We start from the raw sequence: 26,793 nt of genomic DNA on the forward strand, positions 1-26,793 counted from the left end.
AGCGACTGAGATTCATTTCCTGAACACTGCCAAACATATTTGAACTTGTCCTCGCAGTGCATGTTGTGTAAAAAGTCTCCACAGAGCAGAAACGCCAGCACAGACACACAAGTCAGTATTTCACATCATTGCAGGACTTTAATTTTTATTTAATAACTCTATTTGTGCCTACTGCTGACAGAGAGGCTTTATTATAACCGTGATATTCCTCATCCCCAATCTAAATCCAGTTCACACCTGATTCCTAGCTTTGAATAACCCACCACATCAGGACCTGGGTTGGCCTCAGTATTAATAATAATAATAATATATTAAGAATATAATAATAATAATAATAACAACAGCAACAACAACTATTATTATTATTATTATTATTATTATTATTATTATTATTATTTTATTACTACTACTACTATTATTATTATTATTATTATTATTATTATTATTATTATTATTATTATTATTATTATTATTGTTATTATTTTATAACTACTATTATTATTATTATTATTATTATTATTATTATTATTATATTTATTATTATTACTATCATCATTATTATTATTGTTGTTATTATTTTATTACTACTACTACTATTATTATTATGATGATGATTATTATGAGGCCTGCTGATGGTTTTACCACAAATGTTCCTTAATGGCAGCAGAATGTGTGCTGGAGGTTTTGCTGGTCACGTGTGAATGTTTAAACTAGCAGTGAGGTAATGAACACAAACACTCTGGGGGGGTGATGACATCATGGGGTCAGAGGTCAAGTCCCCTGACCTCACATCTGCTCAGTTTCTGTTTTTTAACACGAAGAGCAGAAATGTTTGGAGGAGTGTCGTGTTTTTCTCCGTCTGCATAAACTAGCCAGGATTACAGCCCCGCATTAACGAGTTCAAAGGTCGCAGCTCCTCTGGCTCACTCTGGAGGATTTACTGTTGCTTTACGGGATGTTTCCCAAATAAAAAGCTTCAGGTCAGCGTTTCCCATGCAGGCGGAGAACGGCCCCATGAAGAGCAACTGAACCGTTCAGTTTATTAGAAGACAGGCTTGGTTTTATCTGTAAATAACTTCAGAAGATAAACTTTATCATTCAGCGCGGAGAAATTTGTGATTGGTGCAGTCGTTGCAATTGTGTATCAACTATAAAATGGATCAAAGTTCTGATCCAGTCGGTTAAAGTCCAACTTTCTGCGACCCGTTTGAACTTTGATCAACATTTCTGTGGGAAACTGGGGTTTCTCCTCATCAATGACCATACGATGCATTCCCATCATGGTCCTCAGATTGAGCTGCATGCATTTCCCAACGTTGGCGCAGAGGAAGGAACGTGCAGAATAAAGTTTTTCTGCTTCGCTGGGTTCAGCGTTTACATGTAAACCAGCGGCCGCCCGTCTAAGTCTGAACTGAAGCTCAGATTTAAGGAGGACCAACATCCCGGGGTCCGCTAGGTCGTAGTGCTGTTAGTTTAACTTTAAAGGTTTATTTTGACCTTATGTCTGCAGTTTCCAAACCTGGTTTCAGATTTAAGATTTCCTGAGTCGAATGATGTTCCTGTGATTTAACCTTTTACCCGATTTCTTTGTTACTGCGTTGCTTGGAGTTATGAACCAGACAAACGAGCCCAATGTCTGAAATTACATTCTTAGCTCGCTTTTCTCCTCCTGCTCTTCCTGTGTCCACCGGATCTTTCATGTTTCTCTGCCTTTCTATGTTTATGATGTCGCAGTGTGTCTCTGTTTATCCCTGAGCTTCACTCTTTTTTCCATCACGCTGCTTTCTCTGTTTCTGCCTCTGAAACTTGGTCCAAACTGTGAGTGCTGATGCGCTCCATCTGTGGGTCGATGCTCAGCATGATAACCATGTCGGCGTGTTTACAGCAGAGGACAAAGCTGCTTTGTAGCAGCAAACCTGAGTGTGCAACAGCATAAACAGCACAAACACACACACGCCTGCATAAAACGCACACGCATGTGATGGAAGAGCTGCTGGTCCCTCCTCTAAAGTAGAGGAACCGTGAACAGAGGAAAAATCCTTCACTTTCCATCTTATTAGTGGCGGTTTGGGCCCCAGTGGCCCTCAGAGTAACAATGCAGCAGCTTCCTGTGGCATCAACAGGAAGCAGGAAGTGGCTGCTGGTTCCTTTGGCGCCGCAGCCGTTCTCACCTTTCACCTGCTAGCGCTCTGATATGGATGACCTGGGAGTGTTGTTGTTTACGGGCTGGGGCGGTGAAAGATAAAACTACAGGAGAAACACTCCAGTAACTTCTTCAAGTGTGTGTGTTCTTAGTTATTCATTGTTCCTAGAAACAGTGACTTCATAAAAGGGATCATATTTCTCCAATTTTAGCTTCCCTTCATTGGCTTCCTGATAAATCAAGAATAGAATTTAAAATTCTCCTTCTAACGTATAAAGCCCTTAATAATCAAGCTCCATCATATATCAGAGCTCTGATTACCCCGTATGTTCCTAACAGAGCACTTCGCTCTCAGACTGCAGGTCTGCTGGTGGTTCCTAGAGTCTCTAAAAGTAGAATGGGAGGCAGATCCTTTAGCTATCAGGCTCCTCTCCTGTGGAACCAACTCCCAGTTTTGGTCCGTGAGGCAGACACCCCGTCTACTTTTAAGACTAATCTTAAAACTTTCCTTTGTGACAAAGCCTCTAGTCAGAGTGGCTCATGTTACCCTGAGCTATCTCTATAGTTATGCTGCTATAGGCTTAGGCTGCTGGAAGAAGAAAATAAGAATAAGAAATTCCTTTATTGTCCAACAATGGGGAAATTTGGGCCTGACAGTGGAAAAAAACACAGACAGTTACACACATTTTATTCCAGTAATGAAATAAACAACAAATCTAATCTAAAGTTGGCTCTAAAGTAACAAAAACTTATCAGAAAGACTAAAATAACCAGAGTAAGTATTGCACAATTATTGATAATATGGCATATTCAAGTTAAGCAGAGGAAGGACAACAGGCCATTTACACAACAATGTGATAAAATATGCAATATCCAATATTGCATATTCAATCAATCAATCAATCAATCTTTATTTCAGACACAAAAGAGGTCCATAGTAAAAACAAATGATAAAGAAAAAGACAAACAGAGAATAATATGACAGTCACTGAGCCACAAATAAATGATGACGCCAATGTTTCCACATATTGGGGTGTTTCTCCTATAGATGATGCAGCTGGCCTGTCTTTTAATGCTTAACCCTTTTCTCTCCTAGAAATAGAAATGTTATTTACTTATATTTGTTTTAATGTTTAAATTCCATAAAATCTTAAATCAAATCTTAAACTCATTGCGTTAAATACCATTTTTTTTACAAAATTTTCCCACATTTTTCTAATTTAAACATGTTTGCCTGTAATTTTACAATCAATATAAAAAATTTACATTTTTGGAGAATTTTACTTTATTTTTTATATTGATTGAACTGTAGATGTGACTTAAGGTAATGAAATGGTCTGAATTATGTAGATAATTAGGATTTTAGGCTCCAGCTGCTCTCTGCTAGCTTAGATTAGTCTGTTCTGTGTCTACTGGTGGTTGATGCAGACTGAGCAGCGTCTGGTTTCTGGTGTTTCTCCTCCCAGTCCTCTGTCCTCTGCTCTGTAAGAACGGAGGCGTCTGTCTGCAGAAGGATCGCTGCCTATGCCCGGCTAACTTCACCGGCAAGTTCTGCCAGATTCCCCTCACTCCTTCAGCCGCCGGGCCCGCCGCCGCCTCGCCCGCCTCGCCCGCCTCCACCAATGAGATAGTCAAACCGGTGCACCTGTCTGCCGCGGCAGCCAATCAGGAGCTGACACAGTCTGAGTTCCTGCTGCCGCTGGGGCAGAACCAGGAGGCGCCTCGGTCCACAGGTGAGCCTCAAAACCTTTGAAGGGAAAACCTTCAGATCAAAGATTTGGCATCTTTACGTAATATTCTCATTTCTCTGCTCATGAACCTTTGGACTTCCTGTTCTGATCGTTTCTTTTACCAAACATGAGACCCCCGCATGGTGAAGGTCAGAGTTCAGCACCCCCCCGAGGCCAGTGTGAAGATCCACCAGGTGATGAAGGTAACGCCATAAACGTGGTTTAACTGGTCATCCCCTGATCCAATCACAGTCAACTTCCTGTTCAACATGCTCCTAAAACTTACATATTCTTTATTTATGTCATTTATTTATTTTGGTAATTTCCTTTTACTTTGTTTCACTTATGTGTTTTTATTTTCTTGAGTATATATTTATATTACATGTTTAATTTAATTCATTTTAATAAGGTAATTTTATTTATTTGACTATTAGTTATTTACTTTTTTTATTACATAATTTTTGGTTTAATTTAATCATAGAATACTTTATTTCGTTGTAATTTTAGTTTTGAATTGATTTATTTTAGTTTTTCTTAAAACATAGCTAATTATTTCCAATTCACTTTTTATTGAAAAGGATGAAAAACATTACGATCTGTTTTGATACACAAAATGAGTCTTTTTTCTGATTTTACTTTTTTTTTAAGTGCATACAAAAAAATACAACATGGTGGCTTTTACTGAATATGTAAAAGCTACCTTTTACATATTCAGTAAGAAAAACAAATGTCTAGCAAACTTATTTTCCATTTTCAGAACCTCAATATAGTTAGGATTTAATGTTTTTTTTTTTGGGGGGGGGGGGGGGGGGGTTAACCATTTTCTTGTTGGTTTTCTCCTGGCTGCCATAGAGCCTGGAGCAGCTTTATGTCCCCTCCTCTATCCAGAGTCCCAATCAATTTATGCTCACAAAATCATTATTAATATGCACCTTAAACTCTTTTAGAGCTTCATGAATTCCTCACCAGTATTTTTATTTAATGTCATAAAAATGCATTTTCTCCAACATTCGTCGTTCAAATTATTATATTTACTCTGAAGGGAAGTTCTAAAAAAATCTTCTTTTTTAATTCTTTCATTTGATGGTAATTTAGTTAAATATTTGTTGTTTTCTTTGAGGTATTTTATTTTGTATGCCATTGTTCTTTGTTTTATTATAAATATTTATAAATATTTAATATTTTTTATTTTAGTCCATTTTAGTGTGGTTACATTTCTGTTTGATGTAAACCCTTACCAAGCAGAATACGGTCCATTTTTCTCCTTGTCCCCTCGCTGTGGATCCAGGTTTCTGGGTCCAGTCCTTCCCTGCGGACCCTCTCTTCCTCCTCCTCCTCCTCTTCCTCATTCTCCTCCTCGGGCTCGGCTGGCGCTCCTGCACCGGCTCCAGTTCCAGCAGCGGGCGGAGGAATCCAGGCCCAGACTCTGAGGGCCAGTGGTACCTACAACCTGCAGTCTGGCTTCAAGTACTGCTTCAGAGAAGTCAAAGATGGACAGGTGAGAGGAGCCAGGTAGCAGCGAGCAGCAGGAAGTAAATCTGCAGCTTTGTTTCTGAGAGCTTTAACAGACGATGAAGTTCTAGCCTGTTTCCATCGTTCTGCTGCAGATTCTTCCTGAGGTGTGATCCATGTTCTCTGTGCTTGCAGTGCAGCTCTCCACTTCCTGGTCTGAGGAGCAGGGAGGTGTGCTGCAGAGGAATCGGGAAGGCGTGGGGCCTCACCGACTGCACTCTCTGTCCTGAAATCCCAGGTAGAAAACCTCCATCCTGCTGCACATCCACCAGCAGCTCTGCAGCCAAACCACACGCCTGGAAAAGGGTTTCAGAGCTTCATCCTTCAGAAAGCAACAGACTGCATCATTTTCAGCAACAAAATCTTTTAAAAAGCATCTTTTTCATCCAAATTTATCCATGAAACCAAATTATTGTTACCTGAGATGAACACCAGAGTTAAAACTAAGAGGATGATGATGTCAGACTTTGTGGGAGTTGTATAAAGACTTTTTGCTGTTTCCCTTCAAAAAAAATTACAAAAGTATGATTCAATTAAACATTTAGTTAGGCTTTAAATGTTTGTGTGCTCTTAAAATAACATCAACTATGCTACGGTGAAATTAGATAAACCTAACAAAGCTAAGACAAGATTACAGAGCTAAGATAAAGAAAGCTAAAATAAGATGCAAATAAGAACAAAACTTAAGCCAAAATGAAATAAGGTAAGCTAAACTAAGCTAAAAACGGCAAGCTAACATGAACTAAATTAGACAAAGTTAATTTAAGACAAAACATAATGAATTAAAATCATTTAAGATAAACTAAGGTGAAATTCCCTTAACTAAACAAAACTATGATTAGTAAATTAAACAATGCTATGATTAGTGAACTAATCTAGGAAAGGATAAATGAAGATAAAGCTAAATATGCTAAATATGAATTATGCTCAGTTAAATTGAAATAAGGTAAGGAAACCTAAGATCAGTGATGACAAAATAAGTTAAAACAATAAAAACTAATGTAGCCTCATACAAAGACACCTTGTTGGAGCTAAAATCCTGTTTTCTGCGTCTAATATCTTTGGAAGTTGTCAGAAATTCACTAAAGAAATGGGAACAAATTGAATGTTTGGGGCAGACAGGTGGTGTTAAAAAGCCTAACTATCCATTTAAAATCAGTTATTTGTGAAGTTATGGAAGCGTTCTGAATATTTCATAGATCAGAGTTAAACAGCGGAGCAATCAAAGCTGAAATGGGAGAAAAGATCTTATATTATGAACCAGGATCAATTTTACATGAATCTGTTCTTCTGGTCATCTGCAGGTCAAAGCAACAGCAGCTGTCCGGTCGGGTTGGAGCGAATCAATGGATCGCAGTGTGTTGGTGAGTTAGACACTCTCCCATACCTCAGACCGGCCCCAGACAGGTCCCAATCAGCTCCCAGACCCCAGACAGGTCCCAGACCCCAGACAGGTCCCAGATAGGTCCCAGACCCCAGACAGGTCCCAATCAGCTCCCAGACCCCAGACAGGTCCCAATCAGGTCCCAGACCCCAGACATATCCCAATCAGGTCCCAGATCCCAGATGGGTCCCAATCAGGTCCCAAACCCCAGATGGGTCCCAATCAGGTCCCAGACCCCAGATGGGTCCCAATCAGGTCCCAGACCCCAGATGGACTCCAATCAGGTCCCAGACCCCAGATGGGTCCTAATCAGGTCCAAGACCCCAGACAGGTCCCAGACCCCAGACAGGTCCCAATCAGGTCCCAGACCCCAGACGGGTCCCAATCAGGTACCAGACCCCAGACGGGTCCCAATCAGGTCCCAGACCCCAGACGGGTCTCAGACCCCAGACTGGTCCCAATCAGCTCCCAGACCCCCGACGGGTCCCAGACCCCAGACGGGTCCCAATCAGGTCCCAGACTCCAGATAGGTCCCAATTAGATCCCAGACCCCAGACAGGTCCCAATCAGGTCCCAGACCCCAGACAGGTCCTAATCAGGTCCCAGACCCCAGACAGGTCCCAATCAGGTCCCAGACCCCAGACAGGTCCCAATCAGGTCCCAGGTCCCAGACAGGTCCCAATCAGGACCCAGACAGGTCCCAATCAGGTCCCAGACCCCAGACAGGTCCCAATCAGGTCCCAGACCCCAGACAGGTCCCAATCAGGTCCCAGACAGGTCCCAATCGAGTCCCAGACCCCAGACAGGTCTCAATCAGCTCCCAGACCCCAGACAGGTCCCAATCAGGTCCCAGACCCCGGATAGGTCCCAATCAGATCCCAGACAGGTCCCAATCAGGTCCCAGACCCCAGACAGGTCCTAATCAGGTCCCAGACCCCAGACAGGTCCTAATCGAGTCCCAGACCCCAGACAGGTCCCAATCAGCTCCCAGACCCCAGACAGGTCCCAATCAGGTCCCAGACAGGTCCCAATCAGGTCCCAGACCCCAGACAGGTCCCAATCAGGTCCCAGACCCCAGACAGGTCCCAATCGAGTCCCAGACCCCAGACAGGTCTCAATCAGCTCCCAGAACCCAGACAGGTCCCAATCAGGTCCCAGACCCCAGACAGGTCCCAATCAGGTCCCAGACCCCAGACAGGTCCCAATCAGGTCCCAGACCCCAGACAGGTCCCAATCAGGTCCCAGACCCAAGATAGGTCCCAGACCATAGACAGGTCCCAATCAGGTCCCAGACCCCAGATGGATCCCAATCAGGTCCCAGACCCCAGATAGGTCCCAGACCATAGACAGGTCCCAATCAGGTCCCAGACCCCAGACAGGTTCCAATCAGGTCCCAGACCCCAGACAGGTCCCAATCAGGTCCCAGACCCCAGATAGGTCCCAGACCCCAGACAGGTCCCAATCAGGTCCCAGACCCCAGATGGATCCCAATCAGGTCCCAGACCCAAGATAGGTCCCAGACCATAGACAGGTCCCAATCAGGTCCCAGACCCCAGACAGGTCCCAATCAGGTTCCAGACCCCAGATGGATCCCAATCAGGTCCCAGACCCCAGATAGGTCCCAGACCATAGACAGGTCCCAATCAGGTCCCAGACCCCAGACAGGTTCCAATCAGGTCCCAGACCCCAGACAGGTCCCAATCAGGTCCCAGACCCCAGATAGGTCCCAGACCCCAGATAGGTCCCAGACCATAGACAGGTCCCAATCAGGTCCCAGACCCCAGACAGGTCCCAATCAGGTCCCAGACCCCAGATAGGTCCCAGACCATAGACAGGTCCCAATCAGGTCCCAGACCCCAGACAGGTCCCATTCAGGCCCCAGACCCCAGATGGGTCGCAATCAGGTATTAGACCCCAGAACAGGGATGGGCAACTGGCGGCGAATAGAGCAATAATAATTTAATAATGATAAAAAAAAATAAAAATTGTAACTATACTTTTGACCGATAGGGGGCCGTACCCAAACAATAGAGGGCATGGGGGGAAAGTCAAGAGCCATGGCCATAAAGGGAAAACTTGACCGAGAAAGTCAAATTTTTCAGACAAAATGGGAAGAAGTACGGACATGGGGAATTTTTTTATTTGTTGGTCTCTTGTCATTTACACACAACAATAAACCGTGAGAGCCGACGTGAGTTTTGAAACTGCAAAGCTTTGTCTTAAGCGGACGGTCAGATGTGCATCTACACAGCACCGCGTTGAGTGTGATGCATTAGTCAGAAAGCTATGGTGCATTCAGGAGCATCGGACATTAGATTTTTCAGAATAAAAAGCTAACAGATGTGCATAATCAAAAAGTAACAGAAATAAAATTATAGAGCATTCAGTATTGTAAGAAAGCCCACACGGTTTCTGGATAGACACATTATTGTTTGAGTTAAGTTCTGTTCCGTTTTATGCCTCTTTCCTTTTAAATTTGAAATATCCCATGCTCCTGAATGATTTTAAATTCCCTTTTAGCAATTTTTTTTTAAAAGCAAACAGTTTGTCTTTTGCTTAAGGACATATTCAAATGCATTTATATGCAGAAAATAGTTATAAGTTGGTGCAGTAAACATACAGATATAAATTCATCTAAAATTTGTTCTTATTGAGAATAATTTGTAGCGTCTTTCATATCCAATTATTTGAAGTGCGTGATCATGTGGCTCTCCAATGGTCGTGCTGAAAAAAATTTGGCCCTCTTTATCATGGCAGTTGCCCATCCCTGTGCTAGACATATCCCAATCAGGTCCCAGACCCCAGATGGGTCCCAATCAGGTCCCAGACCCCAGATGGGTCCCAATCAGGTATTAGACCCCAGATAGGTCCCAATCAGGTCCCAATCAGGTAAAGATGCAGGTTGTTCACTCCTGATGATATAAAATGTTTCTCTCCTAGGAGTTTATTTATCGGTTGAATACAGAAGCTGGCGCTAAAACTCACGTTAGCTGAAAATAAAACAGGAATAGATCTGCAGAACCAGAAGAGAACGTGAGAACGATGTTTAAATTTCATAGAGGTTTGCTTTACGTGTTGATGTGCGGAAGGTTTCAGCTTCTTCATTGATCCACACAGCAGATATTTTATTTTACGATGATGAGCTGTCTTCCAAGGACTACGTTTGACTCGACATCACCTGGACATGCCTCTGCTCTCTTACCCTGGAGACTTTGGATTACATATTAGCTATTAACGCTGTTAAAGTCAGCTAGTAATGCAGATTAAATGCAGAATGCAGCCTTTTTTTGGTGGCTTTGCTGCAGACCTCGTCTCCTCTGATTGGTCGGAGTCGTGGAGAAGTCCCGCAGCTTCCCATCATTCATGTCTGCATGTGTCGGTGTGTGTAGATGTGAATGAGTGCCTCCAGCCGGGGCTGTGTGAGAACGGCATCTGTGTGAACACCAGGGGAAGCTATAGCTGTGTGTGTCGGTTGGGGTTCATCCTCGACGCCACACATGGAGTCTGCATCTGTGAGTAACGCACACACGTGACACACACTCCGCCTCCGGCTTGATGAGAGGAATGACGCGACGCCGGGCCGCACTTCCAGAACCCACCTGAGCGAGAGCCCACCGCGCGCTCTGAGAGTCCGGATCACATCCCGCTCAGGCGGTTTCTGTGAAGCCGGGCTGGAGTCCGGTCATTCCGACCGGCATCGACGGACGGGGGGGGGGGGGGGGGGGGGGGCAGGATGCTGGTCTGGCTGCTGTCTGAAGGCTCTGAGCTCAGAGCCTGTCTATTAACAGCATCTCCGTCTTTCAGACTTTCACTTCCCAGGATTTCTTTCTCCAAAGCACTAAATACAACATTTTATCTCCCAAAGTTTGTCCAATTTTCTTTGGGCCAGAAACTAAATCAGAATCACTGTCAAATAACAGAATTACCAGTATTAGATTATTATTTTTTAATAAGAATGTTTTTCATTCCCAATTAAAGATACAAACCAGTAGCTTCGACTGAAAAAGGTTAAGAAGTCACTTTTTCTTTTCAGAATCGCTGAGATAAACAAACCTAAAAATTAGATATTAATTAGGAGCCCAAAATTAAAATGAGCATCAGCGTTATAGCTCAGAGGGGTTATAACACTGGAGACAGCATTCTGCTTGGATGAGCAGCCTCCCAGCTGATGTGTCTGTAGCGGACCCATGGCGGGCCACCAGAACCAGCTAAACAAGACCCGATTTGGCTCTCCATGTCCGGTTCAATGTAGTTTAATCCAGTTCCTATCCAGAAATATACAATATATTTATTTAACCCAACACAACACATTTTTAATTAGTCAACATTGCACGCTACTAAGCAGCTACCTATTCCAGGAAGCCCAGGCAAGTCATTAACTTTGCAGCAATTCCTCTTCCTGAGCAAGCACATGGTGACAGTGGAAAGTAATAACTCCCTTCTAGCAGGAAGAAATCTCCAAAAGAACCAGATTCAGGGAGGTTGTAAAAACAGATCCGACACAAAAACAACAGAGAAGCACTTAACCAGGACTGAGTGAAGCAGGAGGTCCTTCAGAGAGAAACTCACTGTAGCAAGCAGTAAAATCTATGGAATGATTTTATAGATAGCGGCAGTAGTAGCTCTCTCCATGGCTTTATTCAGGAGGCAGAAATGTGTAATTATTGACAGCAGATAGTAGATAATTGGAGAGTAGTAGGAAAAAGTAGCAGAGTGCCTGACTGCAGAGAGGATAACCTTCGCCAGTCTAGCTACAAGCTCTAACAGAGAGGAAGGCTTTAAGTTGATGGGCCCCAGTGGAGCCCCAGCCGGGTTTCCTGTTTAGCCCAACAGGTTCTCCTGAGGTTCTCCCACAGAACTCCTTCACCTTGTCCTAAAGGCACAGATATGAAGCAGGACCTGAGCACCCAGGGGAACCGTGTTGGTTGGTTCTGGTAAAGTCTTAAAGCTTAAAGCTGTGTGGGGCCCGTTTGGGTTCCTCTTATTTGATCTTCATCCTCCTCTTATCACTGGTTAAATTAGAAGCTAGTTCTGGTAGCAGGAATTACATTTTCAGCTGAATTTGATAAGATTCTGATCCTGAACATGAACTGCAGACATACTGGACTCTTGTTTGGGTCCCAAACTGTCCAAGAATCTCCCTGATAGTTGGGTCTTGGCCCTGGTTCTGGTTCTGCATCCTCCTTTATGCCTTGAAAGCTCCTCGTGTTGAGGCTGTCTGTGTCTCTGCTGACCAGCATGTTCTGGTTCTGCACGCCTGCACGTCTCAGCTGCGTTTGGACTCGCAGAACATCAACCCTTCATGTAACGTGTCCCTTTCACTGCGTGTCCTCCTCAGCACAAAGCGTGATCTCAGAGGAGAAGGGCCAGTGTTACCGGGTGGTGGGCTCGGGTCTGGGCCCGTCTTCCTGCTCCCTGCCCATCGGCCGGAACATCACCAAGCAGATCTGCTGCTGCAGCCGCGTGGGGAAGGCCTGGGGACCCGGCTGCCAGAGATGCCCCTACTTTGGTTCAGGTGGGTCAGGGCTGAGAAACATGAGGAAAAGAAGCTGCACACACAGAGTTGACTGTTGATGTGGGTCAGGTGCCAGAGTTTAAACTGATCCAGTCCTCGTTTCTGTCTGCTAACCACCTGGAATCTCTTAGAGGATTGGTCAGAGTTTGCGGTTTTGCTCGGTTTGGGTCCAGTTTGTTATAATTGAGATGTTTGTTCTGTTTGCTCCTCCAGTCGCCTTTAAGGAGATCTGTCCAGCCGGTCCCGGTTACCATTACTCCGCCTCGACTCTGCAGTTCAGCCAGAGAGCGGACGGCGCCGCGTCCAGCCAGGGAGCTCTGAAGCCACTGCCGGACCTCACAGGTCAGCCTTCAGCGGCTTCTCCTGCAGCCAAATGGCTTTTCTGGGCCAATTCTGAACGGTTTACCCATTCTAGTGTAAAGAGTTTATTTGCAAGGCTTTTAAAAATGGAAACACTCAAATTATTTTAGTTTTACTTTTGGAAAAAACTTCTGTGAGAAAAACTCACTTCCCCACAAAAAGCTTCCTCAAAACTGGATGTTTGCCATTTATTTTGGGTTTTAATTTATAAAAACAGATCAAACCTGTTTGACTACTGAGTGAAGAAAGTTCTTAAGTGATCCGGCTCTGATCCTTCCTGTTTGGTGGGTGGATCACCGCGGAGGTGCAACTCAGAGCCGGCACCAGATCATCAGCAATGAGGTCTGAAGCCACTCAGAGACAAAACACTGGTTCTGCTGCTGCTGCTAAATGTCCTGCCCATAAAAGCTAGGACTCTGTGTCAAAGTCTCCTATGTTCACATAGAACCAGTCATACAGAATGTGGTTTGCAGGTCTTATAAAAGAGAGACGAAGGTGTTTTGAGCGTCTGGTTTATGTGCGTTAAGTCTTTGGTGGATGCGCCTCTAGGAGCGCACAGAGGTCCTGCTGCGTTTTGAGATTTCAAGCATCTTAAGGTCTAAAGCTGCAGATGCTGCAATGGGAAAATCTGAACAGCTGGACGCAGAGTGTCAACCAATCAGAGAGCCCCGTCTGTGTGACGTAGTGGCGGCCCAGACAGAACAGCGTCACTGGGCTGGTCGTCAGGCTAACAGCAGCTAGCTTCTGAGAGCAGCGGGAACATCCGGGTTTAGGACGGGTTCCAGTCAGAAATCAGAAGCTAGCGCAGAGAAATCCAGAACATTGAGGTGAAAACGAGGTAATCAGGCAGGGGAGGAACGTGGGACGCCTGCCGGCTGCAGCGGGTTTATGAAGGGCAGGAAACAGGTGAGTGAGATGAGCTGATTGGAGGAGCAGCACAGGAGCAGCAGATTTATAACCCTGATGAGGTAAAGAAATTACAGGTGAGACAGAGTTACACACAATAAGTGGTCATGAAAACGAGCAAGCTAGTTAATCTAAAGTCTGTTCTAAAGAAATGGCAAGAATAAAAAGTTAATGTTATAATATTGCACAATGATTGATCATCATATGGCAAACTCAGGTAAAGAAGATGAAGTTTACCAGTGTTAAAAAAAAAACTATTCACAGAACATGAGATAATATATGATGCAGCACAGCAGCATCTTAAAGTAGGGAAGGCGTTCACCGTAGTATCTGGGAGATACTCGATGTCAACGATTCATGATCGGATCAGAACCCGACAGCGGGGAGCGGATGTGTGGCAGAACACAGGCAGCACACTGCAAAAACAGAACTAAAAGTAAGTGAAATTTTCTTGAAAATTGGTGTATTATTCCTTGATTAGAGCAGGTAGATAAGACTATTTGCCAATGGAATAAGATTTTTGCACTTAAAATAAGAACAATTCATCTCCATCGTCTTATTTCAAGTGCAAGATCTCTAATTCTGTTATTTTAGAGATGGATTGTTCATATTTTAAGTGCAAAAATCTTATTCCATTGGCAAATAGTCTTATCTACCTGCTCAAATCAAGGAAAAATACACTAATTTCAAGACATTTTAACTTATTTTTAGTTCCCTTTTTGCAGTGCAGGCCAGAACCAGGACACAGAACCAGGACACATAAACCCAGGTTCCTCCTTCAGCAGCTCAGACCTCCAAAGCTGCAACTGTCTCTTAAACGTGATTCTGAACTAAACCTCCTTTCCCTCATGGTCCGGTTCCAGGGTCCAGTAGAGGTGGAGCCTCCAGTTCTCAGCAGAGACCCGCCTCCTCCGGTTCATCGGCTGCTGCCAGACCCAGTCCTCGTCAGCCCGAGGTCCGACCCGCACCGCAGCCTCAGCCCAGCCTGACCGCCGGCTCTTCGTCCTCCAGACCGCCGCAGCCTGCCGGGTCTGCAGCCGGGGCTTCTCAGGACACACTGGGGCCCCAGCAGCGCCGGCCCAACCCGCTGCCAGCCAGACCTCAGCTTCCCTCCACTGATAATCGAGGTATGGCACGTAAACCGTGTTCAAGTTACGCGTTTGATGCCTCTAATCAATCACTTTCCACATCAGCAGCTTATCAGCCTCCCTCTGGATCCCGACCCGACCCACCACCAGGACGAGGGGACTCTCTGCAGCCTCCTGCCCCGCCTCAGACCTCAGATAGATCCAGACCCGGCGGAGAGCTGCCCAGTCTAGAGAGGCGCCCGGCTGTGAGCCCGACGAGCCGCCCCACCCGAGTCCAGAGTGAGTAGAGGCAGCCAGAACTTGATCCAGAACAAGATCTGGACCAACAACCGCCTGAAATCCCCCACTGAGGGACAATAAAGGATATTTCAATTCAATTAAATTTATTTCTATAGCATTAATTCACATCCCCTCATCTCAAGGCTCTTTCCAAAGTCAGACTCCATCAGATCCTCCAGGTTGGTGAGAAAGTTTCCTCTCTAAGGAAACCCAGCAGGTTGCATCAAGTCTCTCCAAGCAGCATTCACTCCTCCTGAAAGAGCGTAGAGCCACAGTGGACAGTCGTCTGCATTGTTGATGGCTTTGCAGCAATCCCTCCTACTGAGCATGCATGAAGTGACAGTGGAGAGGAAAACTCCCCTTTAACAGGGAGGAGAACCTCCAGCAGAACCAGAACCAGACTCAGTGTCAGGAGTACTTTCTATGTTAGATGGTAATAGTGGATGATCTGCCTCCCCTGATGATGTCACAGCTAACAGAACGCCAGACCAGGTGTACCTTCTATGAAGAGAAAAATGACAGAGAACAGAAAGTTAAAAGCTGAAAATGTCTCTTCTATCATGCTAACAGGCAACCGGCGTAAAATGTGGTCAAGTTCTTTTCTTTGAGTAGAATCGACAGAAAAAAAAGGTCCACAGAAAAAAAGGTTCATTACTCGTTAGAGTAATAAACTCTGACTTAGTTTAACCAAAATGATAACTTTTTGACTCCTAAACGTTTCTTAGTTCTGCCTCGGACCCAACAGACGATCAGCAGCCGTTAAAACCTTAGAGACATTTTACCTCAAGATGTCTTCAGAGCCTCAAAGGCAGCTTCAGTCCTCCAAACAAAATAGATTTAGTCGTTTTTATAACACCTACTATAGGAAATATATTTCAACATTTATATAAGAGTAACTATATTAAATTTTGCAGAAACTTCTGTAAAAAAAAAGCACAAAATCTGCTGCTTTCTGGCAGAAAAGACGTTCCCTCACACTGTTGGTGTCATTCTTAGTGGAAATATTACACATATGTTGCAATAAATTCTGATTGAATTTGACTTTGGAAAGGGCCTTGAGATGACATGTTTCATGAATTGGCGCTATATAAATAAAATTTAATTAAATTGAATTAAAACTCCCAGGAAAAAGGCAGTTTTCCAAATACCTTGACATTTTAAAACGATGGTGTGAAACTCCTCGGTGGTTCGAAGAGCTTTAAGGTGTGTGTGTGTGTGTGTGTGTGTGTGTGTGTGTGTGTGTGTGTGTGTGTGTGTGTGTGTGCAGCTGTTCGGGGCGCGTGTGAGAGCAGACCAGGTGTGTGTGGGCGTGGCCGCTGCGTGGATCAGCCAGGTGGGAGACACACCTGCGAGTGCCATGAGGGATACCAGCCCAACGCTCAGCGCAGCCACTGTTACGGTGAGCCACAGACAAAATGTTCTCTCTTTACTGTTTTACTGTTTTCAAATGTTCTTTTTTGTTTCTACACTATCCCTGCTTGCTTTTATTCTGTTTTATTTTCCTATATTTTAATCATGTAAAGCACTTTGCATTGTCTCTGTACTGAATTGTGCTATATAAATAAATTTGCCTTGCCTTGCCTTGCCTTGCCTTGCCTTTAGTTGACACCATGGCTGGATGTTTTTGGCCTTTATTCATTGAGCTCTAGCTTTCAATTATTTATACATTATATGAATAATAATTCAGAAATGTATAGTTTCAATAGGATGAACTGCCACAGTAACTTTTCATGACCCGAATCCAAAATTATTCTGATAGATTTTCTGTGAAATTCCAAAATCGCTAAAATAAAACACAATTATGAATGAATCTTTATCATAACAGATATTAATATATTGAGATTATTGCATTGGATAACCATTAAATGCTAATAAAGTTATAGAAAAGCATGAAATCAGTCAGAACAAATATTACTTATACAACTGCAAAATGTTAGTTAAACATCATAAAGAACGCAAAGATAAGGTCAGATAAATATATTAAAATCTGAAAAAAATAAACTATAAGAAAATCCATAAATAATAGGCGAAAAATCAAAAAACTCTGGAAATAATCATTAAAATATAACATTGATTTTGGTAATTCATCAAGAAGTTCTAAAATATTTTAACGACTTTTCAGAGACGTTGAAAATAAACAATTTTTCTGGTATGACTTTATTAGATAACATTTTAAAAGTCTGAATAAAATCAGTTCAGTTTAACATTTACTGTTAATTTAATTTAGCTTTTATTAATACTCTAATCTTATCACTACAGTTTGGGGTTCAATTTGCTGCATCTCTCAATAAAGGCTAATAGCTCCATAAGAAAAACATTTACTTTGATGAGGCACAATAAGAAAAATGTTGGTAATTTGTTTAAGAGAACACATAAACACATTATAAATAAATAGGAATATATAAATATAGAATAATGAAGAATAACACTGAGACCAGTTATTTTTGGCTGTTTTTAGATGTGGATGAGTGTCTGCAGAACCCCTGCAGTTACGGTCACTGTGAGAACACACCTGGGAGCTACAGGTGTGTCTGTCGCCATGGTTACAGGCTTATTGGGAACACCTGCGAAGGTAAAGGCAGAAAGACAACAACGTTTAAAACGAGTTCATGTCGGTTCCTCCTTCTGACTGGAAGATGTTCCGTGAGAACCCTACAGGTGAGTTTGCTACCTGCGTGTGTTTCAGACGTGGACGAGTGCGTGGATCCTCTGCGGTGTCCCGGACAGGAATGCGTCAACACTCCAGGTTCCTACCGCTGCTCATCCTGCCAGCCGGGATTCGGGCTGCTCAACGGGCTCTGCACAGGTAACACTCACCTGCTTCTCACCTGAGACGCTGCGGTCTGACTCAACCTGATCCTCCGTGGCGTCACTGTTGGCAGACATAGACGAGTGTCGGCAATCTCCGTGCTCCAACGGCCCCTGTGAGAACACACCTGGGAGCTATCGCTGTGTCTGTCGCCATGGTTACAGGCTGCACAACAACACCTGCACAGGTAGATAACCTTTGGTTCTGATGCCGGCGGAGGGATCTCCGGTCGGTGGGCGCTGTGATCAGTGACTGCTGCGTGTGTTCAGACGTAGACGAGTGTGAGGAGCCGTCTCAGTGTCCTGGCCAGATGTGCGTGAACTCTGTGGGATCCTACAGGTGTGTGTCGTGTCGTCCAGGATACACGCTGACCAACAGACAGTGTACAGGTGTGTGCACACTCAGAGGCATGCAGCGTGGTTTAATTAGAACCTTAAAAATAAGTCCAACAAACCTCAGGTGAAAACGATCACAGGAATCTGTTGAGTATCATGAGCATAATTATTGGGACAGATGTTAATTCTCTGCATAGATTTTATTATTAATTTTACTAATTGACTTTTTCTTAAAATCTTTTTGTAAATAGAGTGAAAACATCATATTAAATAACCGATAAGTTGTGCAGTTTTTATTAACTCGTGGCCTAACGGCTCCATCGTCAGGGCTGGGGCTATTTTCCTTTGCACTACCAAACAGCTCCACTAGATGGCACACCACCCAGTGCTGCCACCTGTTTTTTTTACTAATGCTGCGTTCTGTTTACCTCGGAAGTCGGAACTAGGAGCTGGGAATGGCGTAGCTCCGAGTAAACGGCGTTCCAGATAACACAGTCTGGGAAGTCGGGATTGCAAAATAAAAACAAGAAGCTGAGAAGCAGGAAATCTGTTGTTTTGTTCGTAGTACCTCCTGCTAGTGGCCTTTAAAGCTGTACTCTCCACATGCAAACATCACTTTTCATTTGTTCAGGTAAAAGTTGCAGCCCCTGCGTGTAACATTCATTTTAGACGCACTCTTACGGCTGTGTCTTATTAAAATAAACGTGTTTCATCACAGCTTACTGTTGTCGATGCGAAGGGCGGCCATATTGGATCTGATAATCAGCCTTAAAAAAGTTCTCCAAGGGGAAAGTCCAACTTTAGGGGCCGTTCCGGTTGATTCTTCCAATCGCAAATCAGGATTTCCAAGTTAGAACTGCGACTGAAACGCAGCAAATGTAAACTGTGACATGGGAGTAGAGAAGTATTTAAGTTTAAGCTGAAATCAGCTAAAGTTTTACAGCCCTCCATCCTGTTGCTTTCATAGAACTAATGACCCACTGAAGAATGACGGCAGAGGAAACCACTTGATTTTACTTATATTTTTATCTGCTTCTTGCCATTAACACTGATTATTAAGGTATTCCTCACCTTTGGATCCCTGAATCAAACAGGATGTTTGACAAATCTGCAGTTTGCATGGATTTGAGATCAAACGTTACATTAAAGCCTTCAGTTTCTGTTTCTTTCCACCAAACTTAGACTCAGGCTCAGGTTTACTTTTGCCATCCTGGTAAAGATTCGGTGGTGGATCTGGAAGAACCGGAGATGTTGTTTGAAACTAGACTAAACTGAAAAGCTAACTCTGTCCTGCAGACGTGGACGAGTGTGCGAGCGCCGGCGCGTGTGAAGCGGAGCAGGTGTGCGTTAACACCGTTGGCTCGTTCAGGTGCGACTGTCGGCCCGGATACCGAAGCTCAGGCCTGGGGAGGCAGTGCAGAGGTGAGGAAGGCAACAAAGACGGGTTTGAACCTTTTGCTGCAGCACTTTGAGCTTTTAAACCACGCTTCATATGAGGCTTCTGTCCCCACAGACATTAACGAGTGTCTGGAGGGGGACTTCTGTTTCTCCAGAGGGGAGTGCGTGAACACACCTGGATCATACACCTGTGTGTGCTCGCTAGGATTCCTGCTGAATGAGAACAGGACGGCCTGCCTCGGTGAGGTTCTCCTTTTAGCTCTCATAACACTGACGTCTGGCAGCTTTACACGTGGCCCTGTTAGTAGAACCCAGAACCTTGTTCTACAATCAGCCTGGGTCTTTATGCATGTTCTCCTTGTGCATGCGTGGGTTCTCTCTGGGTACTCCGGGTTCTTCCCACAGTCCAGAAACATGAATGTTGGGTTAACTGAATAAATTTGTCTAAGGTAGTAATGTGCATGCATGGTTGCTGGATCTGAGTGTCCTGGATTTTCTGTCTCCTTCTCTGCAGACGTGGACGAGTGCGTGAGGCCTGGCGTGTGTGCAGACGGCCGCTGTGTGAACACTGAAGGGTCCTTTGAGTGTCGATGTGAAAACGGTTTCACCACCAACCCTGAGAGGACTGCCTGCCTCGGTACGCCCACACAGAGTCTTATGCCTCCCGTTAGATGATGTCTCTGTCCTCGTCCAAACCCTCCTGACATGTCCTCCTCTGTCTGCGTTCCCAGATGTGGATGAGTGCGTCTCATCCGGCGGTTCTGTTTGTGCGTCGCAGCGATGTGAGAACACGATCGGCTCGTTCCGGTGCCTCGCCTCCTGTGAGGCAGGTTATCAGGTGACAGCGGACGGCAGCTGTGTGGGTCAGTCTGAGTCTGCAGAAAAACACAAATCAGTCGTTGCTTAGTTCTAGTTCAGCTGATAGTGTGACGTGTGTGTGTGTGTGTGTCTCCACGTCTCAGACGAGGACGAATGTGCGTCTCAGCCGGCCGTGTGCGGCTCGGCCCGTTGTGAGAACACGGAGGGAAGCTTTACGTGTAAATGTGACGGAGCGACGGACGTCTTTGACTCCTCAGCCAGAGAGTGCGTGAGTCCTGTGAGGCCAGGTAACACACACTCACGTCTGTTCATACATGATGTGTGTGTTCAGCTACAGGCAGCCGATGCCAACCTGCTGCTGACTCCCTCCTACTGGGAAAAGCCCAAAGCAACACTGTGTTTCTGTTTAAAGTCTGAAACTAAGAGCCTGACTGTATTATACTGTCGTCAGTCATAATACAAACTGTATAATGACATTATGACTCTATAATGACTGTCTGACTGTGTTTTGAATGTATAAAGTAGGGCTGAACAATTAATCGCATTTTCAATATAATCGCGATTTAAAAAAACGCAATTTCCAAATTGCAGAGTCTGCAATTTTTGGCTATGTAACAATTAGTGAATCAGACGCGTCCATTAGGTGTTGGTAAAATGTTTAAAGTGGGTTTGCCTCCACATGGAAGGGAAGACAGTTGCAGCAGTGAGATAATCTAATTTTATTACTTGTTTTAGAGTTTATATAATCATACATAGCATTAAGTACAGGTCAATCAGTTTAATACATAGACTTGCTTGTTGGTTGCACTTTATGTTCAACAAGGATTGATGTCCAAATCAACTAAAAGCTGTTCTCTTGAACAATATTCTGATTAATAGAAACATTAAAAATTATTGTTTAAAATGGTCCTTGTTTACAAACATCTTTATTTAGAGGCCATTTTTGTTGCTTGTGGTTAATGCGGAGAAAAGTCAAAATTGTAATTTTGGTTGAAATATATTGTAGGCAGAACGTAATAATTTCTGCTCTGAGTTTAGATGCTGTGGGTCTTTTAGCAACTAATCTGCACATCGAGGAAACAAATTGATTTGTTGTTTGTATATGTTTAAAAAGACATGATAAATTAAACTGGGGAAAAAAATCGCATTAAATCGCAATATTAAGAAAAAAAATCGCAATTAGATTATTTTCCATAATAGTTCAGCCCTATTATAAAGGCTATATGATGACCATAGGATGACATGACTGTATGTTTCAATAAAATCATCCACTGTAAGTATTTAACTTCATAAAACACATGAAATTAAAGCGTCTTTCTGCTTTTCTAGCATCAGAGACTCTTCCTGACCTCAGACACTCTTCCTCGTCTTCCTCGTCTTCCTCGGGCTTCCAAACCAGCACGGTGGACGTTGTGCCGGTGCTGACCCAGCTGACTGCGGCCCGGCCCGGGGAGCTGAGGGAGTGTTACTACAACCTGGGCGACCAGGGCGGCTGCAGCCTGCTGACCGCCAACGTCAGCCAGCAGGAGTGCTGTTGCACCATGGGAGAGGGCTGGGGGCTGGGACTGCCAGTACCACACCTGTCCACCTGGAGACACAGGTTAGACTTCAGGTGGAACCATCTTACCGCCTTCACTTCACTTCTTACAGCTCTGCTTTCCGTGTTGCAGCCGAGTTTCTGTCTCTCTGTCCCAACGGGAGAGGATATGTGACATCAGGATCTGGAGCCTTCAGCTACACAGGTACAGACCCACCTGGTCGAGTGTCGCTAAGCCCAGAATCACGTCTGCTGACCAGCCAGGAGACGTGGACGTAGCTGGCTGATTCGTTGCTTCTCCTGTTTGTCTGCAGACGTAGACGAGTGTAAGCGCTTCCAGCCGGAGGTGTGTAAGAACGGCGTGTGTGTCAACAACATCCCGGGCTACAGATGCTACTGCTCCAGTGGGTTTGTCTACAACAGCGCGCTGCTGGAGTGCGTCGGTACGAACAATCACAGCTGCCTGCAGACGGTCCTGACTTCCTGCTGCTGACGTTCAGCTTCACCTCTCCCAGATTACGACGAGTGTGAGGAGGAGACGTGCGTCGGGGGTGTGTGCGTGAACACGGTGGGCTCGTATCACTGCAGCTGCCCGCCTCCCATGGTGCTGGACGACACTCAGAGAAACTGTGTGAACGCCTCCCACCTCACTGTGGGTAAGCCTTCCTCCCACTGCTGCGATGTGACCAGAACCTCAGATTACACTAAAGTCAGACACAAACACCGACATGTCGTCTGCGTATGCATGAGTTTTTGTTGCTCTTCCAGATGAGAACCTGTCTGTGTGCTGGCAGCACGTTAGCGCCGACCTGCTGTGTCAGAGTCCTCTGCTTGGAGGCCAGGTCACCTTCATCGACTGCTGCTGTTTGTACGGGGAGGGCTGGGGCATGGGCTGCGCTCTCTGCCCCGCCACTGACTCAGGTAAACAACGACAACATTAAAAAACGGTAAAACAACACAAGGAAACCACAATAAACAGGTAAAGGGCAACCCGACGTACCCAGGTGGTCAGAGCAGCTCCTCTCTGCCACAGAACCAGAGAATAGAGTCACATTAGGGTGAAAGTCTTTGTTTCCTCTCTTTGCCTCTGCAGACGACTACGCCTCTCTGTGCAGCTCATATTCTGCAGCTACGTACCAAAGCAGATTCCCAGACTCAGCCGGACCAGAAGCTGGACCCGGACGAGGAGGTAGAAGCAGAACAGATGGCATAACCCAGTTTATGCAGTTTTTACTAATGCCCCTACATCACTATTGTGCATCTGCCCTTTGTTTTAGTGGTTAAGGAAGACGTAACACAGAAAATATATGTTTAGAACCTGATCGGTGTTTGAACTGTTTAGACGCAGTAGAGCTCAAATGTTAGCTAAACCTTCTACCTGCATGTTGGACCCGATCCCAACCAAGTTATTTAAGGAGGTATTCCCTTTGATCAGTGGTCCTATTTAGACATGATTAACCTTCCATCCATTTTCTGACTCGCTGATCCCTCATGGGGTCGTGTTCCATGCATGGAACAGAGACATCAGTCATCGGGTTCCTCTTCCTGTCTATCCAGCTCCTCCTTACAGTCCAGAGTTCTTCTCTCCACCAGTGCTGCCCGGCAGAGGGTTCAGTGGTCCTGACTATGACGACTACTCTCCAGCAGGGGGCAGCAGGTCAGGATTCGGGGGCAGGACTCCGGGCTCCTTTGCTCCGCCAGATGAATCCTATCGTGGGTCTGAGTTCAGGTGAGAACAGAGAAGATTGTTCCTGACATCCAAGTTTTCCTCATGTTCCAAATGCCCTAATGGCTGAAAACTCCCTGTCAGTCCTGGTTACTACCCAGAAGGAGACTACGGCTCTCCTGAAGGCTCCCTGCCCAGAGCACCGACCTTCAGGCTCCCTCCGGACCCCAGAGCCGACATTGCATATGGGGTGCGGCCTCTACTTCCATCCCGGCCCGACTCGCCTCCGCTGAACCTGGCACCGTACGAAGACCGGGAGGAGGAGGAGGAAGACGTGGGGACGTGGAGGCAGGGCCCGCCCTTTCCTCCCTTCACTGACAGGAGCGCAGAAGGAGGCGGAGGACCGCCACGGAGGCTGTATGAGAGTAAGTTTGCAGTCCAGCAGGTGTTTTTGGACCCACATTCCCACCTGGATGGAAACACTGTGATCTAAATCCAAGCAGAAACAAACTGTGGACCACAGGGCAGAAATATTCTAATTCACATATAGCCCAAACATTTTAAAGCACAAAGATCAATTAATTTTATTTGGATTCTTTGTGGAAGACAAACTATTTGTGCCTTTTAACAATTTGTTTTAGAAACAAAACTCACTAAGAGGTTTACAGCAGGTCAGGTTCTACAGAACCTCCCAGAGTTCTGATCATCATGTGGACCTGGAGAGAGGATGGACCTCCTGCAGACCTACCAGGACATGGACGTCCACCTGGACTGACAGGCAGGACCAGCAGAGCATAAGAAGCTGGACAGAGGTGAAGATGGATGGAGCTAAATCAGGACATCCTGGAGGAAAACCTGTTAGAGGCTGCAGAGGACTGTAGGTTCACCTCCAGCAGGAGAACCATCGCTCTGAGAAAGTTCAAAGCAGAAAGGTGTAGACGTTAATTTGTCCCTGTTAGTGTCGGCCTCATTAATAATTTGACCTCATAGGTCCACTTAGAGACTGAAGCAGGCTGATCTCTGGCTATTCCATGAATGTCTGTTTTTGTCTTTATTTGTTCTTGCTGGTAAAACAAATCGCCCTTTGGGGACAATAAAGTGTATCTTGTCTAATCATTCAGACATAGTATAGAATGGTCTAAATCAAAGCGGATTAGTGGGTTAGAACGGCCTAGTCAAAGTCCAGAGCTGAACCCATCTAGGAATCTGTGGCCAGAGGTAAAAGCTGATGTTCTCAGATGTTCTCCATGCAACCTGACTGAGCTGATTAACGAAGAACGGAGAACACCTTCAGTCTGTAGACGTTTAGAGCAGCTGAAGAAAACCCCAGGAGACCTGCAGCCAGATGAGGTTCTACCGAGCTCTGATACGGGGGGGCGGATACTTTGTAGAACACCACAGTTATCAGATTTTATTGACCTAGAACCTAGAACCGTCCTTCTGCTCAATAATTCTGCGCTGCATTATTGGTCTCTCATTTAAAATCCAAATTAAAGTAATATCTTAATTTCACCGACACGTTGTGTATGCAAAATGAAATTGCTGTGTTTTGTTTTTGTGTAATCTTTAGTGCACAAAAAGTTAAATATGTTTTTGTCCGTTTTTGTGTCACTTTGTTATGAGATTAGTAAAATTGGAGTATTGGTAAAAATGAATAAAATAAACTTTAAAAGTGCTATGTGTAATGTAAATGACCAAGGAATACAACAATGTATAATTTATCTTATCAAATTGAACAGTAATATGTTTATCATTGGGGCTCTGTTTATACCTTAATAGGGCAACGTATCCTGGGAGATACAACTCATAAAATCCAAAATATTGAATATATATAAATTTTGAATGTGGAAATATTTCACTTAAGGCCTAAAGAGATAAGTCATACAATTTAATTATTTTTTGCAACTTATTTACCCTCTCTTGCCTGTTTAAGGGTTAAATGTATAAAATGTTTTGGTTGAAAAGTGATCAGATCTGTAAAGGTGTGAATACTTTTGCAGCGTTCTTACGTCCCGTTCTTTCAGGGCGTTATGAGACCCACGCCGGGCTGAACGCAGCAGAGGAGTGTGGCATTCTGCACGGCTGTGAGAACGGCCAGTGCATCCGCGTGGCCGAGGGTTACACCTGCGACTGCTACCTGGGCTTTGAGCTGGACATGACCTCCATGACCTGCATCGGTGCGTTCAGACATGCCCCCCCCCCCCTTTTATTCTGACTCAGGTGGTTAAACGTCTGCTGCCGTGTTTTCGCAGACATAAACGAGTGTGAGGACAGCGCTGGCCTGCAGTTCCCGTGCGTCAACGCTCGCTGCGTGAACACCGAAGGCTCGTTCCGCTGCGTCTGCAGGAGAGGATACGTCATGTCCCGCAGACGCAACCACTGCATCGCCGCTTAGACCCGACTCAGCAGGCCAATCCATACCGGACTGATGTATTTAGTTGTTTCTGTTTGCACTAAACCGCCCCAAGACAGAACAGTTTGTCCTGCAGACCCGTTTAGCGTCACGCTGTCCTCCAGCTTATCCTGGGGAGATTCTTCCTCAATAATCACACCACATGCATCCCCACCATGGAGCCAAACGCAGGCTGCTTCTGCCCATCAAAGCTCTTTTTTTAATTTTCTAAAGGCACATATCAGTTGTACAACTTTTCCTCATGGGTCAAGATTTCAGGTCATGACAGTTATGAGTTATTTCCATGCCAAAAATAAGCCAAGGTAGCCGACAACAGAGCTGCACACTGCAGAAGAGCCATGAAATGTGTCTAATGCTAAACTTGGGCATCGATGCATGAAACATTAGCTACATCTGCATAGACAATAGTAATCGTAATAATAAAGGGCCGATCGGAATAAAAATGTTTCATGTAAAAACGCTAATCGGAATATTGTGATCGGATTAAACTCAATCAGAATGAAGTTTTATTCTGAATTGGCCGTAAACGCTTGTCAGGATCAAGTTATCCTGAAAGTAGCAAACTTAGTGCACATGTGTGCCCAACGTAAGCGTGACGTATTTCTGCGTTGGTGAATGGCGGAAATACGTCAGGAAGCAAAACTGTCTGTCCTCCCGATACAACTTTCCTGTTTGCGACATTAAAAGAGCTCAAAATTATTTATTCAGTAAAGTTTCAGCTGTAACTAGAAGCTAGATGCTTGGAGGACAAACGAGCTCGTATGAAACTTTGTTTGATATCATTTGTTGTTCAGCAAAGACGGAAGTTCTTCATCTTCTGTGTTTCTTTTAGGAAAATTTGATAATTGCTTATGTCAGAGGGGATCTCCTCTGAATAAAGCCAGGAGCATAAAAACACA

The 26,793-nt window shown here is 44.7% G+C and overlaps 1 protein-coding gene across 1 annotated transcript in view; it reads left to right on the forward strand.

Moving 5' to 3' along the window:
• Positions 1 to 26,793, forward strand: part of LOC105915332 (latent-transforming growth factor beta-binding protein 1) — a 49,050-nt gene extending 22,257 nt beyond the window's left edge. Inside the window, 31 exon segments of the mRNA XM_021308870.2 lie at positions 3,610 to 3,876; positions 4,006 to 4,076; positions 5,162 to 5,371; positions 5,521 to 5,623; positions 6,690 to 6,749; positions 10,159 to 10,281; positions 12,108 to 12,284; positions 12,498 to 12,626; positions 14,414 to 14,677; positions 14,747 to 14,917; positions 16,185 to 16,316; positions 17,376 to 17,489; positions 17,604 to 17,723; positions 17,800 to 17,913; positions 17,996 to 18,115; positions 19,358 to 19,483; positions 19,575 to 19,700; positions 19,974 to 20,096; positions 20,191 to 20,322; positions 20,422 to 20,565; positions 21,608 to 21,843; positions 21,845 to 21,878; positions 21,949 to 22,020; positions 22,130 to 22,258; positions 22,331 to 22,471; positions 22,584 to 22,736; positions 22,909 to 23,004; positions 23,373 to 23,544; positions 23,626 to 23,906; positions 25,506 to 25,658; positions 25,734 to 26,793. Coding sequence (XP_021164545.2) covers positions 3,610 to 3,876; positions 4,006 to 4,076; positions 5,162 to 5,371; positions 5,521 to 5,623; positions 6,690 to 6,749; positions 10,159 to 10,281; positions 12,108 to 12,284; positions 12,498 to 12,626; positions 14,414 to 14,677; positions 14,747 to 14,917; positions 16,185 to 16,316; positions 17,376 to 17,489; positions 17,604 to 17,723; positions 17,800 to 17,913; positions 17,996 to 18,115; positions 19,358 to 19,483; positions 19,575 to 19,700; positions 19,974 to 20,096; positions 20,191 to 20,322; positions 20,422 to 20,565; positions 21,608 to 21,843; positions 21,845 to 21,878; positions 21,949 to 22,020; positions 22,130 to 22,258; positions 22,331 to 22,471; positions 22,584 to 22,736; positions 22,909 to 23,004; positions 23,373 to 23,544; positions 23,626 to 23,906; positions 25,506 to 25,658; positions 25,734 to 25,876 — 4,436 coding nt within the window. The 3' untranslated portion in view covers positions 25,877 to 26,793.

This window comes from Fundulus heteroclitus, unplaced genomic scaffold (assembly GCF_011125445.2).
Source record: "Fundulus heteroclitus isolate FHET01 unplaced genomic scaffold, MU-UCD_Fhet_4.1 scaffold_44, whole genome shotgun sequence".
Taxonomy (NCBI): Eukaryota; Metazoa; Chordata; class Actinopteri; order Cyprinodontiformes; family Fundulidae; genus Fundulus; species Fundulus heteroclitus.